General features: G+C 48.4%; 1 protein-coding gene across 4 annotated transcripts in view; it reads right to left on the reverse strand.

Annotated features, from left to right (window-relative positions):
- Positions 1–20032, reverse strand: part of TMEM184B (transmembrane protein 184B) — a 53587-nt gene that overhangs the window by 20114 nt on the left and 13441 nt on the right. For all 4 annotated transcript variants that reach the window (XM_056798931.1, XM_056798930.1, XM_056798929.1 and 1 more), the window contains 2 exons: positions 3274–3519; positions 2327–2492 (listed from right to left, as the gene is read on the reverse strand). In XM_056798931.1, the coding sequence (XP_056654909.1) occupies positions 2327–2492; positions 3274–3465 (358 nt within the window). In that variant the 5' untranslated portion in view covers positions 3466–3519. The remainder of the gene's footprint in view (positions 1–2326; positions 2493–3273; positions 3520–20032) is intronic.

Below are 20032 nucleotides of genomic sequence, written 5' to 3' on the forward strand. Positions count from 1 at the left end.
GGCTCTTGGTTCTAGTCCTCAAATCCCTTCATTTGCTCAGCACATGACCACGGACAAGTCCCCCACTCACTAAACCTCAGTTTCTATACCTGTTAAGTTGGGGGCATGACTGAACTGTCCACTCTTACAGGACTGCTGCAGGGAAGGCCCCATCTGTGTACTAGGAAATGCTCCATCAATGGGGGAGTGGACTAGTCTCTTGTAGCAGGACCACATCCTAGCCTGGAGAGAAGGAACAGAAGGAGCTCTCCCCACTTCATCCACAAGAGGCTGGCCCCTCAGGCAAAGGAGTATGACCAGGAGCAGACCTGGAACACCAAAGGATTTCCATCCTGATTACTCCCTGCTCGTTTCCCACAGGGATGGAACACAAGCCTGTTGGAATAGCCTCCCTCATGGGAAGAGGCCTGGGAGCCTCAAGGTTGAAGCTCAGCTCTGCCCCCAACTCTGTCCTTGGCACCAAAGGGTGCTTCCCATTCTCCAGTGTATCAGTGGGAAAATGTGTATAATTTTCACAAAATCCAAGATTAAAAAATGTATTTTTTGGGAAAAAATTTCAGGAAAAAAAGCTCACTAACTCCTTGAATCTAGAAAATGAACTGTTTGGAGAAAGAGCCATAAAGAAATCTCCACTGCATCAGAAGATCCAGAATGTACTTTGGGGTGTAACTGATTGAACTGAAGGGGGTTGAACACATTCATTCTGAATGTAAACTCTTATGCCAAAGGGGATTGCCCTCTAATTGGCTTTTTGTCAATGAATCTAGCAAACATTGGTTTTGCTCTCTAACTATTGTAGTTTCCTCTTAGAAAGTATAATATTGTATGCACCTTTAGTTAGAAGATTTTAAGAGGTATAAGATAGTTATGTTTAAATGATCCATTAGTCTCCTAAAGGATCACAGGGGGATTGTGAAGATGGGATTGAGAAAATGGGATTGACTCTCCTCTTGCCTACTTTTTTTTTTTAAACCCTTACCTTCCATCTTGGAATCAATACTGTGTATTGGCTCCAAGGCAGAAGAGTGGTAAGGGCTAGGCAATGGGGGTCAAGTGACTTGCCCAGGGTCACCCAGCTGGGAAGTGTCTGAGACTAGATTTGAACCTAGGACCTCCCGTCTCTAGGCCTGGCTCTCAATCCACTGAGCTACCCAGCTGCCCCCTTGCCTACTTTTAAATTTAATCAACCAAAAGCATAGACACTCCTACTTAACACTAAGTAGGGGAGGTTCCCAAGTCATTTGATAAAGTGGGTGACAACTCAGAAGAGACTGACCACCCCCTGGGCAGTGCTACGCAAATTTAAAGACTGCAACTGGTCCCTGTAAAGTGGAGAAACGGACAGGAAGTGGTGTAAAAAAGTACTATGAAAAATGATAAACTTCCTGTGTAAGGGGTCTTCATCCTGAATTTTTAGGTTGAAGGAGCTTGGATTGGGACTGAGGCTCTTAGACTGCTTCTGGTAAGACTGCTCCTGGATCTTCTCCTGGTGAGTGAAAAGCTGACCTTCCTTCCCTGGCTTCCGGAGAGATTAGTTCTGGAGAAGCCTCCCCTTCTTGGAGGAGGCCACATGGATTAAACCCTTGCTTAATTCAACACCAAATCCTCCTGCTGAGAGGTTAATAAACCCCATGTGGGCTGAGCCAGGACTGGAGCAACATTTAGGATAATAAGCTAGATTTCTTACTCTACTTTCTTTCACATTTCTCTACTTTCACTCATTCCACTCCTTTGTAAATAAAGCTACTGAAAGTAATTTTGACTTGGGCTGTATTAATTTTAAAATCGGCGACCACAGTATTATCTTACAATTCTCATATAGTTAGTCAAACCTCTTAATTTAATTCCTTACAAATGTCTGTGCCCTCCATTATCTTAGGAAAGTTCAGAAATGAAGCCCTAATTAAACCTGTCTGAGGGTGGGCCAGCCCACCCTATTTTTAAGTGGGACAAGCAGCAAAGCCTAAAGTCTGGGGGCTTTATGAACAGCAGCAGGGGAATGTCAGGCACTGTCTCAAAACAAGGCTCTCCAGACCAGGGTCAACATTCCTTTCCTCTCCCTGGATGCCCTCAAGATGCCCCAATGTTCCCTCTCCCTCTTTAGTTGCCACTAGGGTGTCCCAATGTTCCTTTCTGATACTCCGGAATCAAATCTCCTCCAAGTGGCACCAATGCTCCCTCACTGTCTCTGGACACTATTGGGATATCCTAACATCCTTCCCCCTCTCTGAATGCCACTGGGGTGTCCCAATGTTCTCTTCCCCATCTGGGCAAGTCCTCAGGGGTCCCCATCTGCCCATCCCCCTAGCAGATGCCAGTCCCTTACCCTCATAGCAATCACGCACAGTGCCGAAGTACACATAGTACTGGTCATTGGTGAAGAAGAGGAGGCTGAGCCAGGAGTCGAAGGCGTAGATGGGCACGATGAAGAGGATGCGGACAATATAGCGTTGTTCATTGGGGCAGCTATAGCAGCACAGGTGCCTGTAGATCTGGGGCAGAGCCAGGAATTAGCACCACTGGACAAGGAGCTCAGGAACTCTTCTCTCCTCCCCCAAGGCCCCTGAAAGACCACTGAGGTCTATCCTACTGCTTAACCCAGTAAGAGTGGGGCAGCCTGGGCTCAGGAATCTGGTCTATGCTTACCAGAGAACGCACAAGCTTAGGTGAGTCCTGTGGTTGGCCTCAGTTTCCCTTTAGGAACAGGGTGGTGAAAAGAGGTGAGGATTTGGACCTGGAACATGAGGGTTCCAAGCCTGGTTCTGATAGTTCTTGGTACTTCAATTGCTCCAATGATAAAATAGAAAAATCTTTGCACTGTCCATCTCCCAGAAGGCCTCTGTGGCCCCCAGAGTTGGGTGTGGGAACCATCTTGGAGCAGGAAAAAGAAACTTACACTGGGCCCATCCAGATCCCTGGGATTTGGGGAAGATAAAGTAAAGCCCAAAAGAAGGGGTTTGGAAAACAAGCTGTTCCCCAATCCCAAAGCCATCCATCCCCCAAACAGATGCCCATGGGAGTCAAAGCCAAACCCAAGGCTGCCAAGAAACTAATGATTCTGTCTCCTCTGGATATTAGGGAAATACCCAGATCTGAAGGGCCAAGGCAATCAGGGCTGCTTTCTTAGAGCTCATGACAGAAACCTGAATGGGGTGTTCCCACCTTCCCATCACCCAGCAGCCTTCTGGCCTCCTCCCCACAAAGGCCTAAGTGCGTGTAGGCCTGAGCTCAGGGATCATGGGGAGGGAGAGAGGCAGGCATCCCAATGCACACCTGATGACCAGTGATGAGCAGAGCTGTCCACACAAAGAAGCCAGAGATAGCCTGGGCTGCTGTGGTCATCAGGAAGATAGGCTGCTCCATAGCGGTCGGGCTACCCTTGGGGATCCAGGAGAAGCTGGGGGGTGCTGCTGTGGTCGGGGGGGAGGCTGGCTCAGGGGCCAGCACAGCCTGGGTCACCATCATTGTGCTTCGTGGAAATGGCTTCCCTTAGGGAAGCCCTGAGAGTGGGAAGTGAACCTGGAGAGGGGGAGAAAACACCCAAGGATTAGACCAGGGGAACTTCATTCTCAGGGCACAAACATGGCAACCAATAAACATGTATGAAGTCCTAGGCACTATGTGCCAGGCACTGAGCTAGGGCTGGAGATGCAAAAAGAGACCAAAGATAGCCCCCTGTCTTCAAGGAGCTGACAGCCTAATGGAAGAGTCAACATACAGAAATAATTTCATGCAGAATAAATAGGAAATCACAAACAAAGGGAAAGCACAGGAATGAAGAGCGGTTGAAAAGGCTTCCTCTAGGAGGTAGGATTTTAGTTTGAACTTAAAGGAAGCCTGGGAGGTCAGTCATTGAAGCAGAGGAGGGAGAACATTCCAGACCTGGGGGACATCCAGAGGACATGCTCAGAGCCAAGAGATGATGGAGAATCTTGTTTGTGTAGCAGTCAGGGGCCAGTGTCCCTGGATCAAAGCGAATGTGTCAGGAAGTGAGAAGACAGGAAAGGAAGGAGGGGGCCACATGATGAAGAGCTTTGGAGAAATGCCCTTTGGAATGCTAAGCAGAGGGGCATCAATCCCCTGCTTAGGACCCCCAATCCTCAAATACTTATACCCTGTTTGTACCCATCCCCTGGGCTGTGGCGGCCCACATCACTCATTAGCAAAACAACTTCTCTTTAGAGTTGTCATTGGGAAAGGTTCTTCCCCGCTTCTGTTCTCCATTCTTTCCACTGGTTTGCATAAAAACTCTCTCTCTCTCTCTCTCTCTCTAACACACACACACACACACACACACACACACACACACACACACACACACACACGTACGTTTGCTTGAGCCCACATAAAACCACAGTGAATCTGTTTCAATTATATAAGGCTTGTGCCCATTTCATAGATAGGAAAATGGAGGCTCTAAGAAGCTAAATGCCTTGCCCAGAGTTGCCCAGAGCTTTTACTGTATCCCCGGGGAAAGTCCCTTTAGGTCAGGAGAGAGGAGGGACCAAGAGATATTAGGCCCACTTCCAAGACTGGGCAAAGAACCCCAAGAAAGGCCTGCTGGACCGCCTTTCAAAGCACCCAGCCCATGACCCATTCCTAAGGCTTGTGGACACATGGAATGAACTTTGGAACTAAGCATCAGTCCATCGGCCACAGCCCAGGGGTTTGGCCGCTGGCAGCTACAATTGCTCTGTCCTCACCGCTGGAGAGACTCCTCCACCTGCCGGCTGAACAGGTTAAAAACTTGACAAGGAACAGCTTCAATTCCAACATGTTCCACTCCGGTGTCCCAAGAAACAATTTAATTTGGCCCCAAATGTTGGAGTCTCCCAATGGCCAGAAACACAAAATAAAACAGACGGACTGCCAAGGCTAGGAAGCCAAGGCAAAGAACACTTCCTGGGTGGCCTTGGCTGGTCCCGCCTCGAAAGGCAGGTTGGGGTAGTGGGCAGAACAACGAATGTGGAGTGAGGAACCCCTAGATGTGAATCCTGCCTCGGTGAGAGCCCAGGCGAGTGACCCTCCCCCGGGCCTCAGCCGCCCAGTCCTGTCCCCTCTGTGATCACTGTCTTCTGTTTCTGGAGGCAGGAGGCTGGACCAGATGATCGACAACTTGGTTCCCAATCAGAGCTAAGTCTATGCCTCAAGGTTGGTCAGTTTATCAGCCAAACGCCCCGTACCAATTAGCCTGTGGCTCCCGAGACAACCCAAGGTGCCTTTATTACAGCTAGATTCTCTGCCAGACTATGCAAGCTGGGGCCTGCCCTCGGGGAGCTTCCCTTCTTTTTTCTTAACCCTTACTTTTTGTCTTAGAATGAACAGAATGGAACTAAGGAGCAAAAGTTACCCAGCAGGAAGCAGATTTGAACTCAGTAACAAGAAAGAACCTCTAAATAAGCAGTCCTTCAGCAACAGACAGGGCTGCTTCCTGGAGGAAGGGAGCAGGTCCAAGCAGAGGCTCTGCATGTTGGGGACAACAGGCTGGATTACAGCTGGGGCTGCTCTTAGTTTGGAGTCTATGAACTTGCTTTTAAAAATATATATTTGATATCTATGTCACTGTTAGTGGTTTCCTTTGTAATCCAAGGTATTTTATTTTTAAACTCAGGACCTTTCAGCTCAAAGCCTGACTCTAACCACTGAGCAACCCAGCTGCCCCCTGAATCCAAGTAGTTTATTTAATGCATTTAAAGACACTCTTCTGAGGAGTGCATAGGGTTCACCAGACTGCCTGCCAGAGAGATCCAGGACACACACAAATGAAATGGTCCCAAACCCTGGACTAGATGATCAAAGCCTCCTCTCCCCCTCGGCTCCCACTCTAAGATGCTACAATTCTAGGTGAACCTTTTTCGGGCCCAGAGCTTCCCGCCCTTCCTTTTCGACCTCTCTCCTCTACCCGTCCTCCTTTTATGCAGGTCTGCACAGGGGGAAGTCTTCCTAGCTGCTTCCCGTCATCCCAAACAAAGCCACAGAAGCCCTTTTGTTTCCAGACGTGGAGCTGGGACAGCCCTGGGTAATCCCCTAGCCCAGAGGCCAGTGGAATTCAGGAGGGGAAACCACACCTAGATAGATGGCGGGCATCCGCTGCACATGCCCACTGGGAAACCTCGTAAATCATGTAATCTGCCTGGTTTATTCAGGGTTCAGCCTCTCCAGGCTTCACATAAACACGCTCAGGCCTGTCATACCTACCCACCAAGGCCAAAATCAGGTCCTCCCAGGGCTTCCTTGAAAGAGGCTCCCAGGTATTTCTAGTTTCCACTTAGGTTCACCCCAATGTAACATGCAAGGTTCCACTCCGGAGCTCCTGCACTCTAGATCCTGCGAGGCCAGTCCAGAGTGTCTCCACGTATCCCCAGAGGGAGGGAGGGAGAAAGGTAGGGATTCTAAACATTTTAAATCACCTACTCTAAAAAAATCACAGCTCTAAAAAATTCGAGCCTCCTGCATCTAAAGAATGTTGCCAGGCCCTTCCAGAAGGAGGAGGGGTTACCAAATGCCCCAGATGGGGAGGCTGGCCTCTAAGAAGCATAAACATGTGAGTCACCGCTCTGGGCCTATCACCAACACCCCAAACCCCAGACCAAGTCCTCCAAGCACACTGATTTGCTAAACAAGTATGACGCCCGACTTTGGCAAGCTTAGCCTAGGAAGGGGGAAAAAAAATCAAGCAGGGGCTCCATTCCTTTCTCCAGCAAGACCAGGAAATAATGAAGGCTGTCTTGACCTCTCAAACCCTTTAGAAGGAGGGTCTGAATCTCGTGAGGAGACGACAGGAAGAGAGGCTCTATGCAGGACAAGGGCTGGCCCTGGGCATGAGGCAAACACTGGAGGGCTGAGGCCTGGGACCCCAGAGGCTTGGCAGGCGGCCAGTGTTTAAGAAATCGATTTTTTAACTTCTGCCAATAAACAAGAGGGCTGTGCGGGCAATGGCAGTCCTTCCAAGAGGCTACCCCTCTTCCAGCTGAGCCCACCGGACATCGAGGCTGTGCAAAGGGCCCATGCCCAAAGAGCTCTCAAACTGTAGATGCCTTTAGATCCAGCAATACCACTGGTGGGTCGGTTTCCCAAGGAGATCAGGGGAAAAGGTAAAGAACCAACGTGTTCCAAAGTGTGTATAGCGGCTCTCCTCGGGGTGGCAAAGAACCAGAAAGAGAGGGGATGTCCATCAACTGGGGAATGGCGGAACCAGTTGTGGCATGTGATTGTGGTGGCATACTAGTACGTGGTAAGAAACGATGAACAGGTTAATTTATTTTTAAGCCATGGAAAGGATGGCTAAAGAGCCAGGCCCAGAGGTGGGAAGTCCAGGGTTCAGATCTGGCCACTTAACCCCAACTGCCTAGCCCTTAGCCTTCATTCTTTTGCCTTGGAACCAATACTTAGTATTGATTCTAAGACAGAAGGTAACGGTTAAAAACAAAACAAAACATGGACAAATGACATGAAATTATAAAAAGTGAAATGAGTAGAACTAGGAGAACATTATATACAGCTGAAGAATTAATGTTTGAAGAATACCTTGCGAATGCCCAGCTCCAAAGAAGAAATGATAACTAGAAACACAAAAGACAGTTTATCTGTACATTTCTTTGTCAAGTGATGCTTTCCCTAGTGTGAGGGAGGGGAGGGATACCTGGGAATTTTAATGTAACCCAAATTAATGAAAAAAAAAAACACTTGAAAAGGGGCTCTCAGACAACAACCTGAAGATGGTAGGGCACGTGCAACGGGGAGACTGAGCCAGCCTCAGACAGAGAGACTGCGTGACCTCTGATAGGTCTGAGACGGAGCCTTTCTACACATGCCCTTCCTAGGGCTCCTGTAGAGCTTGGCATAAAGGTCAGACCACCCTATCCTCTGTCCCGCAGAATCCTTGAAAATAGCAATGTTCTGGACCTCCCTCTCAGTGGCATTCCCTTTTCTGTGCTGCCTTTGAGAGAACAGAGTAGGATCCCTCAAGCCCCTGGACAGCGTGTCTGAGGCTTGAGTCGTCCATAGTTTCAATCTCCCCCTTTACTGCCTTTAATTCCCACATCTTCAGCCCTGTTAAAAACTTTCTGGGCAACTGTTTGTACAAGACTCTGTTCTAGGCACTAGAGGGAGATAGAGATAAATGAGGAATGTTCTCTGTAAACAGATGCAAGGAACTAACCATAAGGCTGAATTCAAAAGTACAATAACAGAAATACAAAGCTAACAGGCTATACAGTACGAGGGAGAGGCCTAGCTCTTCCTTGGGAAATCCAGAAAGGCTTCACGGAAGAGGGGCCCCCTGAGGCAGAGATGAAGGAATTAGACCTGTAGAGCCAAAGGTCTGGGGTAGACGGAGGCCCAAGTCTTTAGAAAATAGCAAGTGGAAGAGGGGGAAACGGAGCAATGGCGGGAGTTTAGAATGGTCTTCAATGCAAAGCCAAAGGGTTGGACTTTTATTTGGAAAATGCTGAATGCTGGTAAGGAGAGGAAGTGATCCGAGGTAAGCTGGGCTTTAGGAAGATTGCTTGTTGGTCAATCATTTCAGTCATGTCTGACTCTTTATCAGTTTTTGGAGTTTTTCTTGGCAAAGACCCTGGAGTCATTTGTCTTTCCTTCTCCAGCTCATTTTACATATAAGGAAAATGAGGACAGCAGGGTTAAGCAACTTGTCCAGGGTCACACAGCTAGTGCCTGAGGCTGGATTTGAACTCCTGATGCCAGGTCTGGCCCTTTATCCCCTGGGCCACTCAATTTCCCTATACAGTAGATGGAGGCACAGAGGTCAGGTAGCAGGGTGCTGCAACAAGTCACCATAAGAGTGGCTAAACTAGCACTGGTCAAGAGGGAGTGGAGAAAAAGATTTTACGAAGTGTAGAATGAGAGGATTTATTGGCTGGACGGAGTCTGGGTGCCAAGGAGAAGGGTCTGCATCCACAGAAGCTGGCCCATGTAGGAGGAGCTCAAGAAGTGCTTGATGACTGATTTCTGACATAAACAGAGGGGAAGCTAGGACGAGCCCCCATGTGGGGAAGGCATGGAGTTGGATTTGGGGCCTGTGGAGCTCACGTGGTCAGAAGGACAAGCACAAGGGACCACAAGATGCCTGGACATGCTGAAAATGTTAGGGCTGGAAGGAACCTCAAAGGAATCCGTTTCATAGAGGACAGAATTAAGGCACGGAAAGGTAAAGTCCTTTGTCCTTAGTCACAAAAAGAGTGAGTAGTAGCAGATGTGATTTGAACTGGGGTCTCTTTCTGTGTCCTGTGTTCTTCTATCCCAAGCTGCTCAGGAGGGATGTCAGAGCTGAAGACAGATGGAGCCTACTGAAGTCATGGCAAGAGAGATCAAGAAAGACAAGGAAGGGGGCAGCTGGGTGGCTCAGTGGATTGAGAGTCAGGCCTAGAGACAGGAGGTCCTGGGTTCACTCTGGCCTCAGCCACTTCCCAGCTGTGTGACCCTGGGCAAGTCACTTGACCCCACTGCCTAGACCTGACCACTCTTCTACTTTGGAGCCAATACACAGTATTGATTCCAAGAAGGAAGGTAAGGGTTTATATTTTTACAAAAAAAGAAAGAAAAAGAAGACAGCCAAAAGCAACCCTGGAGAATGTCCATGTTTTTGGAAAACTGGAGAAAGAATCAAGCTTTGAGCTCCCGTTTCTTCAGCTGTATGTTACAGAAAGGATGCTGGGGAGCACAGTCCCTCCAGTCTCAAGCCTCCTCTTCAATCAAAGTCCTCACACAGAGAGCTGCTAGTTGAGCTTCTACAGGCTGTTTCTGGTATTTTACCTGCAGAGATGTTGCTTACACTATTAGGAAGAGCCCTGAATGCTAGGCTCAGGAGTTTGGGCTTTCTCCTGGTGGGCACGGGGCCAGCATGCTTTTGTTTGTTTTTGAAAAGGAAAAACTTCTTTTTTTTACTATTATTTTAAAAACTCTTCCTTCTGTCTTAGAATCAATAGTAAATATTGTTTCCAAGGCAGAAGAGAGATAAGGACTAGGCAAATGGAATTAAGTGATTTGCCCAGGGCCACACAGCTAGGAAGTGTCTAACTCCAGATATAAACCCAGGTCCTCGAGCCCTAAGCCTGGCACTCTATCCACTGTACTATCTAGCTGCCCCACCACCACCAAAAAAGTTATTTTCAGAGTTGGAAAGGCAGCATGACATAGAGGGCTAGCCTTAAAGTCAAGAAGGCCTGGGCCCAAGATTGGTCTCAAATCCATCCTAGTTGAGGGAACCTGAGCAAAGTCATTTAACATGAACATTAGTGGCCCAGGCCATTCTACGACAGGGATGCTCAGGTGAGGGTCTCCATATTTTTATATGATCATATTTGGATCGCTGAATTTTAGGAAAATTGCTTTTCTTTGTAATCCTGTGTATTTTGTTTTCTGCATTTAAAAACGTGATTATGAGATGGCAGCTAAATGAAATAGTGGATAGAGTTCAAATTCAAATCTGGTCATAGAATCTTCCTGTGTGACCCTGGCAAGTCATTCAACACCAACTGCATAATCCTTGCCTGTTTTCTGCCTTGGAACGGATATTTAGTCTCAATTATAAGACAAAAGGTAAGGATTTTTTAAGAATAATTTTAAAAGAAAAGTAGTTTTTCCTTTTTACTAAATTTACTAAGACAGAAAGTATGGATTTAGAAAATTATTTAATAACTTAAAACTTGTGAAAAACAAAAACATGATTCTAAGAAGAGCTCTATGGGCTTGACTACACTGTCAAATGGGGCCAAGACACCAAAACGGTTAAGAACCCTTGATCTCAAAGGAGATCAGAGAGAAAGGAAGACTCTCTCTGTTCCAAAATACTTACAGCAGCTTTCTTTCTGGTGGCAAAGAACTGGACATCAAAGGGATATTCATCAGTTAGGGAATGGCTAAACAAATTGTGGCATATGGTTGTGATGGAATACTACTGCACTGTAAGAAACAGTGAGCAGATTAATCTTTTAAAAAATCTGGAAAGAACTGCATGAGATAATGAAGAGTGAAATGAGTAGAACCAAGAAAACATTACATACAGCTACAGACTTAATATTTGAAGAACAACTTGTGAATGTTCACCTCCAGAGAATGAACTGAGAAATGGAAACACAAAAGACATAATGGATAAATTTTGCTGGCTGGTGTCTTCTACAGTGTGAGGAGAGGGAGAGCCTGAATAAAAAAATAAATTTTAAATTTTAAAAATAGATTAAGAAAGAAGAAGAATCCTTGCTCTAAGCCTTCATGACACAGAAGAGTGGCCAGTATGTATTAACAGATGGGAACTTCCAGACCAGGAATACCCAACATGGATAAAATCTCAGATCTAGAATAAAGGGCTATTTCTTGCTCCTCACTTCCCCAGAAACATACCCACACTGGTCATGTTCCACCAGGATTAGCCAGAGTTCCTTAGCCACCCCCCCTCCTCCAGAGGTAGCCAGGGCATCTGACAAACCATTTTATCCTTCTAACACGTGAAGGGCTATCAAGGGGGAGAAGAATGAGGGCTGTTTGTTTTTTTGGTGATGTTCCAGAGGGGGGAGGGGGGATAGAAGGTTCTAGGGTAGCTAGAATCACAAGATCTGGACTCCAATTCTGTCTTTGTTCTCACTAGCTATCAGGATCTCAGACAATTTACTTCCCTCCCTGGGCCTTAGCATTCTCGCCTGCAAAATGAAGGGCCTAGAGCAGATCAGCTCTAAAGTTTCTTCTGGCCCTGAAGCTAGGATTCTCCGTGACACCAGAGCAGTTTGAGGCTTTGTTGGGAGGCTCGGAGATCTGGAGCTGGGAGGCACCTGAGAAATGAAGACAGCGAGTCTCAGAGAGGTCAAGAGATATACACAGGTTTGGAACCCACGTCCTTTGCCTCTAAATGGGAATACGAGTGTGAGTGCACTTGTGTAGCTGAATAAATAGGACAGCGATTACAAGGGCCCATTGTACTCCTGTCTGCTGACTATAAAAAAAGCCCTGGATTCAAGGACCAAAATGTCCCATCGAAGGCACGAGCCTTTGTTAAAACTGTATAAGATTCAGGGGGCAGCTGGGTGACTCAATGGATTGAATCAGGCCTAGAGACAGGAGGTCCTGGGTTCCAATCTGGCCTCAGACACTTCCCAGCTGTGTGGCCCTGGGCAAGTCACTTAACCCTCATTGCCAAGCCCTTACCTCTTCTACCTTGAAACTAATATACAGTATTGATTCTAAGACAGAAGGTAAGAGTTTTAAAAAAAATCTTACCAGATTCCTTGAAAGATGAACTACAATAGCCTGATTAAAAATATCAAGTGGGTCAGAAAAGCAGGGGAGCTGCTGCCACCACCGCCGGGGCTGGCCAAAGGTATGAGCCACCTGGCCAGGGAACCTGGCCTGAGCAGAATCCAAGTGGCACAGGAAAGCCCTCCAGATGGGGAGGATCTTGAGACGCTTTTCAGGACAGGTGACGCTGGGCATGGAAATAGGATGTGATGGGAAAACTCCACAGCTGAAGAGCATCTTGCCCAGACTGGGCAGTCTTAGACAGCAAACTGGATCCACTGAAGAGAAGGGTGACAATGAGGTGAAGGCCTCTGGGAACCCCAAGCTTCTCTCCCTGAAGACAATGGCCGCCTTGCCGAGACCAACATTCTTCTTCCGGTGGTTGTGAATGGTTAAGGAGCCTCTGAAGGGCACAGGCACCAGTGGGGGAGAACCGGATGAGGAAAGCGGCATTGTGAGGATTAAAGGAAGAAGCAAGAGACAAAGGAGGGCTCCGAGGTTTCCAGACTGAGCCCCGGATGGGCCGTCAGGAGAAGCAGAGAGGCTGGGGGAGAGGCTGGTTCTGGAGGCCTTGCACTTTTGAACATAAGGACCTTCAGGAAGGAGGAAGTTAGAGATGTGGAGCCAGAGAGCAGGTGAGAGATTCCAGGATTAGACACCTCTGAGGTCAAGTGGACCAACCTCTTCAGTTTTTAGATGAGGAAACTGAAGCCCAGAGAAAATAAGTGTCCCACAAAGCTGGCAGAGGGAGAACGGAAGCTGTGATCCTTGAACGCTGGTGCCAATCCTCCTTCCACTGAACCGTGTGTGCTGAGTCCCCATTATGCCTGCATAAGTAGAGCTGAGAGTTGTTTACATAAAGATGAATGCTGGGGGACAACTAGATGGCTCAATAAGATACAGAACCAGGCCTTGAGATGGGAGGTCCTGGCTACTTCCTGGCTGTGTGACCCTGGACAAGTCACTTAACTTCCATTGCCTCGTCCTTACCCCTCTTCTGCCTTGGACCCAACACACAGTATTGATTCTTAGATAGAAGGTAGGGGTAAAAAAAAAGTGATTATCATTGGAAGGGGATGAGATCCTTAGGACACTGAGTATAGAAATAAAACAAGGCCAATAACAATACCCGGAGGCACTTAAAATAGGAAGTTGAAGAACAAAGTGATCAAAAAGGAAGGGTCAGACAGGTAAGATGACCAGGGAGGCACCCCGGTGCCAAATGCTGAAGAAAGGTCAAGGAAGAGAGGAAGATAAGATCATTGGATCGCAGAATGCACCAGGATCCCAGAGGGCACAGGCAGAGAAGAGTTCCTCTGGACAAGAAGGAAGGCCACCTCAATCCCTGAGACAGGAAGGAAGAAGGGGGGCCGGGCTCTGGAGAGATTCTGTAAAAGAGGGTGCTCCCAGAAACGGCCTCCATATTGGTAAGGTCGGAGTTCTTCCCTTCCTCTTGCCCCACCCTCCCACCTCCATCACGGTCTAGATTTCCTGTGTCCTCCTTGTAGAATACAACGTCCTTAAGGGGCAGGAGGTGTTTTTGTCTCCCTGGGACCTAGTCGGGGCCTGATATATACCAGAGCTTCAGAAAAGAGCCACTGAACTATACAGAGGTTGTTGTAGAGGGGTCTGAGTGACCACCGATGGTTTCTTCCAGCCCTACCCATCCACGATTTCCTCTGAACCCAACTCCTCCTCCTAGCAGCCTGACAAGGCGATGAAGCCCACATTTCCCACTGAAGAGAGCCAGCCAGAGGAGAGCAAGTCCCATCTGAGGCATCCCGGCCTGTTCTAAATGGGCCACTGTCGCCCACCCACTGGCCGTCATCATTCTGCCAAGTTTGCAGATTGCTAATTGTCGCAAGCTGGTTCATCTTTCTCCTTTGCTGGGTCGTCTCCGTGAGCTTATTCACCTCCATTTCTTCTGAATTCTCAACTGCCATCAGTTTGCGAATCTGCTTTGGGTGGGGGAGTACAGGAGGAAGGCCATTTCTATTTTCATGGGCAAAATATAAACTCCCATAAATTCTATGTTTGCTCATTAATCTCAAAGGATCAAAGCATCTTGAGACCTCCCCGTGATAAGTGCTCTCCCCCAGCTGTAACTCCCACAAGATCCACGCTAAACTTGTACCAAATTAGCATGCGTGTCTATGGAATATTTATGAAGTTACGATTCAAAAGAAAAAGAAGCGTCTCTTACTATGGCCCAACGAAACAATCTTCCGTCAGCCCAAGCCCCTCTGAAAGGAGGAGGCCCTTCCTCTGGCCTCCATCCCAGACGTTCTCGCCGGAGCCCTTCTTCCAACCTCCCAAACTTGACGTGCTCTATTAACTCCGGGGTGTGTGACTGGCTGACCCACATGAGCAGAGCGGCACACCCCCCAGCGCCCGGGCCTCCCCCAGGAAGAGCGCTCGGCCTCCTGAGGCAGGGAGGGGGGATGCCTTCTTTCTCCCCGCAACCCCTTGTTCAAAGGCCCGAGGTGTCCAGAACCCCCGCTTCCTCACGGCCACCCATCCCAGGCCCAGGAAGAGCGCCGGGAGCTCCGAACAGCTCGGCCTCCTGAGGCAGGGAGGGGGGATGCCTTCTTTCTCCCCGCAACCCCTTGTTCAAAGGCCCGAGGTGTCCAGAACCCCCCCGTCCCTCACGGCCACCCATCCCAGGCCCAGGAAGAGCGCCGGGAGCTCCGAACAGCTCGGCCTCCTGAGGCAGGGAGGGGGAATGCCTTCTTTCTCCCCGCAACCCCTTGTTCAAAGGCCCGAGGTGTCCAGAACCCCCCCGTCCCTCACGGCCACCCATCCCAGGCCCAGGAAGAGCGCCGGGAGCTCCGAACAGCTCGGCCTCCTGAGGCAGGGAGGGGGGATGCCTTCTTTCTCCCCGCAACCCCTTGTTCAAAGGCCCGAGGTGTCCAGAACCCCCGCTTCCTCACGGCCACCCACCCCAGGCCCAGGAAGAGCGCCGCTCACTCAGGAGAGGGCCAGAGACCCGTGTCTGCCTTCATTCTGGCTTACCCACTTTAGGAGCCTTTAAGAGGAGACAATCACGTGCTCTGGCCTAGAAGAGACCGTCGCAGTTCTCTAATCCAGGACAGAGGCAGAAAGCGGGAAGCCCGCAGAGGGGCAATCATTTTAGTTTGCCCGAGGCCACTGCCAGTGAGGAGCAGAGCTGGGCCAGACCTCCCAGCTCCTTAGAAGAGCTTTACAGAAATCCTCGACTTCTGTCCACCTCAGGCCACTCTCAGATCCCCCAGACCACACCAAGCCCTTCTTGGAGCCCTGCCTTTGTCCACACTGATCATCAGGCCTGGTGTGGCCTCTCCCCAAAAGCCTTCTTCCCGCTCTCCTCCTAGCCCTGTCTGTCCTACTCCTCTGGCCCTTAGTTACAGACTTCCTCGGCACCGAGGGCCTGGGTTCCAATGCTGGCTCTACTCCTGCTCTGGGTGTGGGCCTGGGCTGAGATCAAGATGCATCTCAAAGTGCTCCATGAATGCTGGCTGCAATGCGACAGCCAGGTCTCTAGCAGGGTGGCCTCACCTTTGCCCGAGGCTGGCTGGGACTCCGAGGGGTCCCTGCACTTCTCAGCCAGGCAACAGACCGCTAGGCAGTTACGAAGGCCTTAGGTGGCCAGAGCGTCCGGAGGGCCTAGCCTAGGGGCACTCGCAGCTGTGGGATCCCGGGCGAGCCGCACCAGCACAGAACGTACGGGGGTCTTCTTGTGCGGCCAGGCTGGGCTCCGAGACAGCAGGTGCACACGAAGTCTGCCTGGCCTGGAGTGGAGCCTTCAAGGAAGTCGGAGACTTCCAGAGGCAGAAGGCAGAGCACGCCAGGCACAGAGGGACGGCTCTGCAAAGGCATGGAGGTGGGAGACGAGTGCTAGGGGTGAGGAACAGCAAGGAGGCCAACCGGTCTGGAGGGGGCAATGCCCAAAAAGGCTGGAATTGGGGAGGGAAGGCTGGCAGGCTGAATGGACGTTTGGCACGGCTCTCCAAACAGCCTGGAATCAGCACCGTCAGTCCAATTCTGGAGCGGCAGAGCTAAGCCAAGGCCAAAGTGAGGCTCGCTCCCAGCCTAGGACAGCGAGGGCCCTGCTGGGGAACGACTGAACAAGCCACGGCGTGCGGTTGGGATGCAGTAGCGCGTGCTGTGACCGCCATGACGTATGATCGCGGCGACAGACTCGGCCCCGATCAATGGCCTCCAGATGAAACCAGGCTCTCTGCCTCCAGAGGGCAAACTGCACAAGTATCACCTCCTCCCTTTCCGGGGGGCCTTCTTTGGCAACATGGCGAATATGGGAATGCTTGGCCTGAATAGCCCATACCCTATTACCCGCCTTCTCAGTGGGTGAGGGAAGGAAGGAAAGGATGGAGAGAATCTAGAACTCAAAAAGGCATGCGAACGTGAAATAATTTAAGAGTGAAAAGGCTGGAAATGACCGACCAGGATCCCAGGAATCTGGAGAGGAAGCCCGACACCCTATCTACCTCCTAGCTGATGACACGGGTGGGGCTTTGTTTTGCTTGACTGGGCATATCTGTTACAAAAGTTTTGCTTTTCTCCCTTTTTTTTTCCCCCAAGGAGAAAAAGTAGATGGGAATTAAGATGAGAGAGAAGATAAGATTTTTTTAAACCCCTACCTTCTGTCTTAGAATCAATACTGTGTTTTGGTTCCAAGGCAAAAGAGTGCTAAGGGCTAAGAAGTGAGGGTCAGATGACTTACCCAGGGTCTCACAGCTAGGAAGTGTCTGAGGCCAGATTTGAACCCAGGACTTCCCACCTCTGGGCCTGGTTCTCAATCCACTGAGCCACCCAGCTGCCCTCAAGATGATAAATTCTTAATGGAAAAGTAAAATAGTTAAAAATAACTAATTAGAAAGGTAGTAGGGGGCATTTTATGAAGCACTTGAAATGACAAACTAAGGGAGCTATATTTGGGTTGGTTTTTTCCTTAACCCTTACTTTTCTATCTCAGCAACAATTCTAAGCAGAGGCAAGGAACAGATGAATAGGATTAAGTGATTTGCCCAGATCACACAGCTAAGATTTGAACCCAAGCCCTCCTGACCCCAGGCCTGCCACTCTGCACTAGCTGCCCCTAAGGATATTTGATTTCAGAAATAAAAGGAAGCGAGTGGAGTTGACTGAGCGGTTGGAAGGTTGGTGGGGAGGGTGATATGGCCAGACCACTCTGGCAGCTGAGTGGGGGACAGCCTGGAGTTGGAAGAGATGAGACAGGAAGATCAATATGGAGTCTCCAGCTACAGCCCCCAGAAACAAAGGAAGATGGCGGCTGTCCGAGTGGAGTAAAGGGCAGGACTCTGATGATGCTATGGAAGGAGGGGCAAACCACAAGCCTGAGTAACAGACTGGCCACGGGCCACCAATGAGGGAAGGGAGGGGAGCAAGGGTACCAGAAAGAGGGGGGTGCACGGGTGGAGGGTGCTGCCTCACTGGGGCCCCTATGCCAATGACGTCACAAGCCTGACAAAGATAAGGACAGTCGCAGGCATTCTGGAGTGGTTACTGAATTAGTTTGGTTTTCTTTTAGTCATTAGCTATTACCAGTAAAGGGCTGTACAGGCCAGGGGAATGTGAAGACTGGGAGAGGCAGGTAAGTGGCTCAGTGGATGGAGAGCCAGGCCTAGAGGCAAGAGGACCTGGGTTCAAATTTGGCCTCAGGCACTCCCTAGCTGTATAATCTTAGGCAAGTCACTTCACCCCCATTGTCTAGCCCTTATCACTCTTCTGCCTTGGAACCAAAACACATTCTAAGATGGAAGATAAGGGTTTTTTGTTGTTGTTGTTTTGTTTTTAATTTAAAAAAAAGTTGTTGCTTTTTTAAAAAGAAGATGGCTGGGAGGGGGCAGTGAAGTCCAGTAGATAAAGGCTGCCCAGTGACTCGGTATACGGCCACATGGGTTCGGGCAGTGGAAAGAACTCCCAACTCTGTTCCTGGCAGGCTGGGTGACTGACAAAATCACTGGACCTTCCTGAGTCACATCTGTCAAATGGGCACAGTAATACACACGAGGTGTATTACTTATGTCCAGGGGCTGTAGCAAGTGCTTGGTACACTTTCTGGCATTCCAGAAATGAGAGTTATTACAATTAGTCCTCAGAGTGCTGCCTCACCTATTCTAAGGGCTGTTCGTTAAGGAGTAACACGAGTATAACAGAGAGAGTCTGAGGACTACTCTTCTGCATGGCACAAAGGGATTTCACCAAGAAGGAAGAGACTTTCTGCTTGGTCCCAAAGAGGGAAAAACTATTAGTAATGGATGTGGTAACAGTAAGGTGGATTTTAGCTCCCATTTAGGCCCTTGGTAACAATGAGAATGGTCCAATGGACTCTCTGAGGAGGTAGTAAGTTCTCCATCAATGGAGGCCTTCACAAAAAGACAGGCTGATTCCCTACTGAGGAGGTGGTAGAGAAAATTCAAGTGGGAACTGGACAAGATCCTATGATTCTAAATATGCGATAAATATCTATTTTTTTGTAAGCATCCAACCACTTCCAATTGCATACAACTGAGAGATATCCAGCAGATACTGAAGAGGGGTTATTAGGGAAGCTAGCCACCAGGCCACAAATCAAAGACCTGGCATCTGAATGAGCTTTCATATTTAGTAACATCCTTGACCTACTACATGCTCTCATAAGATGCTCACAATCATCCAGTGAGGGAACTACTACACTCTCCATTTTACAGAGGGGGAAGCTGAGACTCAGGAAAGATTCAATCATTAAAACAATATGGTACTAGCCAAGAGACAGAAAGGAGGGATCAGTGGAACAGACTTCCGGTACATGACTCAGCAAGACAGTCTATGATAAGCCCAACGATCCCAGCTTTTGGGACAAAAATTTACTATTTGATAAAAATTGCTGGGAAAATTGGAAGACAGTATGGGAGAGATTAGGTTTGGATCAACAGCTCACACCCTACACCAAGATAAACTCAGAATGGGTGAATGACTTGAACATAAAGAAGGAAACTATAAGTAAATTAGGTGAATACAGAATGGTATATTTGTCAGATCTTTGGGAAAGGAAAGATTTTAAGACCAAGCAAGGAGTTAGAAAAAAATTACAAAATCTAAAATAAATAATTTTGATTACATTAAATTAAAAAGATTTTGCACAAACAAAACCAATGCAACCAAAATTAGAAGGGAAGCAACAAGTTGGGAAAAAATCTTCATAACAAAAACCTCTAACAAAGGTCTAATTACTCAAATTTATAAAGAGCTAAATCAACTGTACAAAAAAATCAAGCCATTCCCCAATTGATAAATAGGTAAAGGACATAAATAGGCAATTTTCTGATAAAAAAAATCAAAACTATTAATAAGCACATAAAAAAGTATTCTAAATCTCTTATAATCAGAGAAATGCAATTCAAAACAACTCTGAGGTACCACCTCACACCTAGCAGATTGTCCAATATGACAACAAAGGAAAGTGATAAATGTTGGAGGGAATGTGACAAAATTGGAACATTAATGCATTGCTGGTAGAGTTGTGAATTGATCCAACCATTTTGGAGGGCAATTTGGAACTATGCCCAAAGGGCGATAAAAGACTGATCCTTTGATCCAGCCATAGCACTGCTGGATTTGTACCCCAAAGAGATAATAAGGAAAAAGATATGTACAAAAACATTCATAGCTGCGCTCTTTGTGGTGGCAAAACATTGGAAAATGAGGGGATGCCCTTTAATTAGGGAATGGCTGAACAAATTATGGTATCTGTTGGTGATAGAATACTACTGTGCTTAGAGGAATA

The sequence above is a fragment of the Monodelphis domestica genome, chromosome 5 (genome assembly GCF_027887165.1).
Source record: "Monodelphis domestica isolate mMonDom1 chromosome 5, mMonDom1.pri, whole genome shotgun sequence".
Lineage (NCBI taxonomy): Eukaryota > Metazoa > Chordata > Mammalia > Didelphimorphia > Didelphidae > Monodelphis > Monodelphis domestica.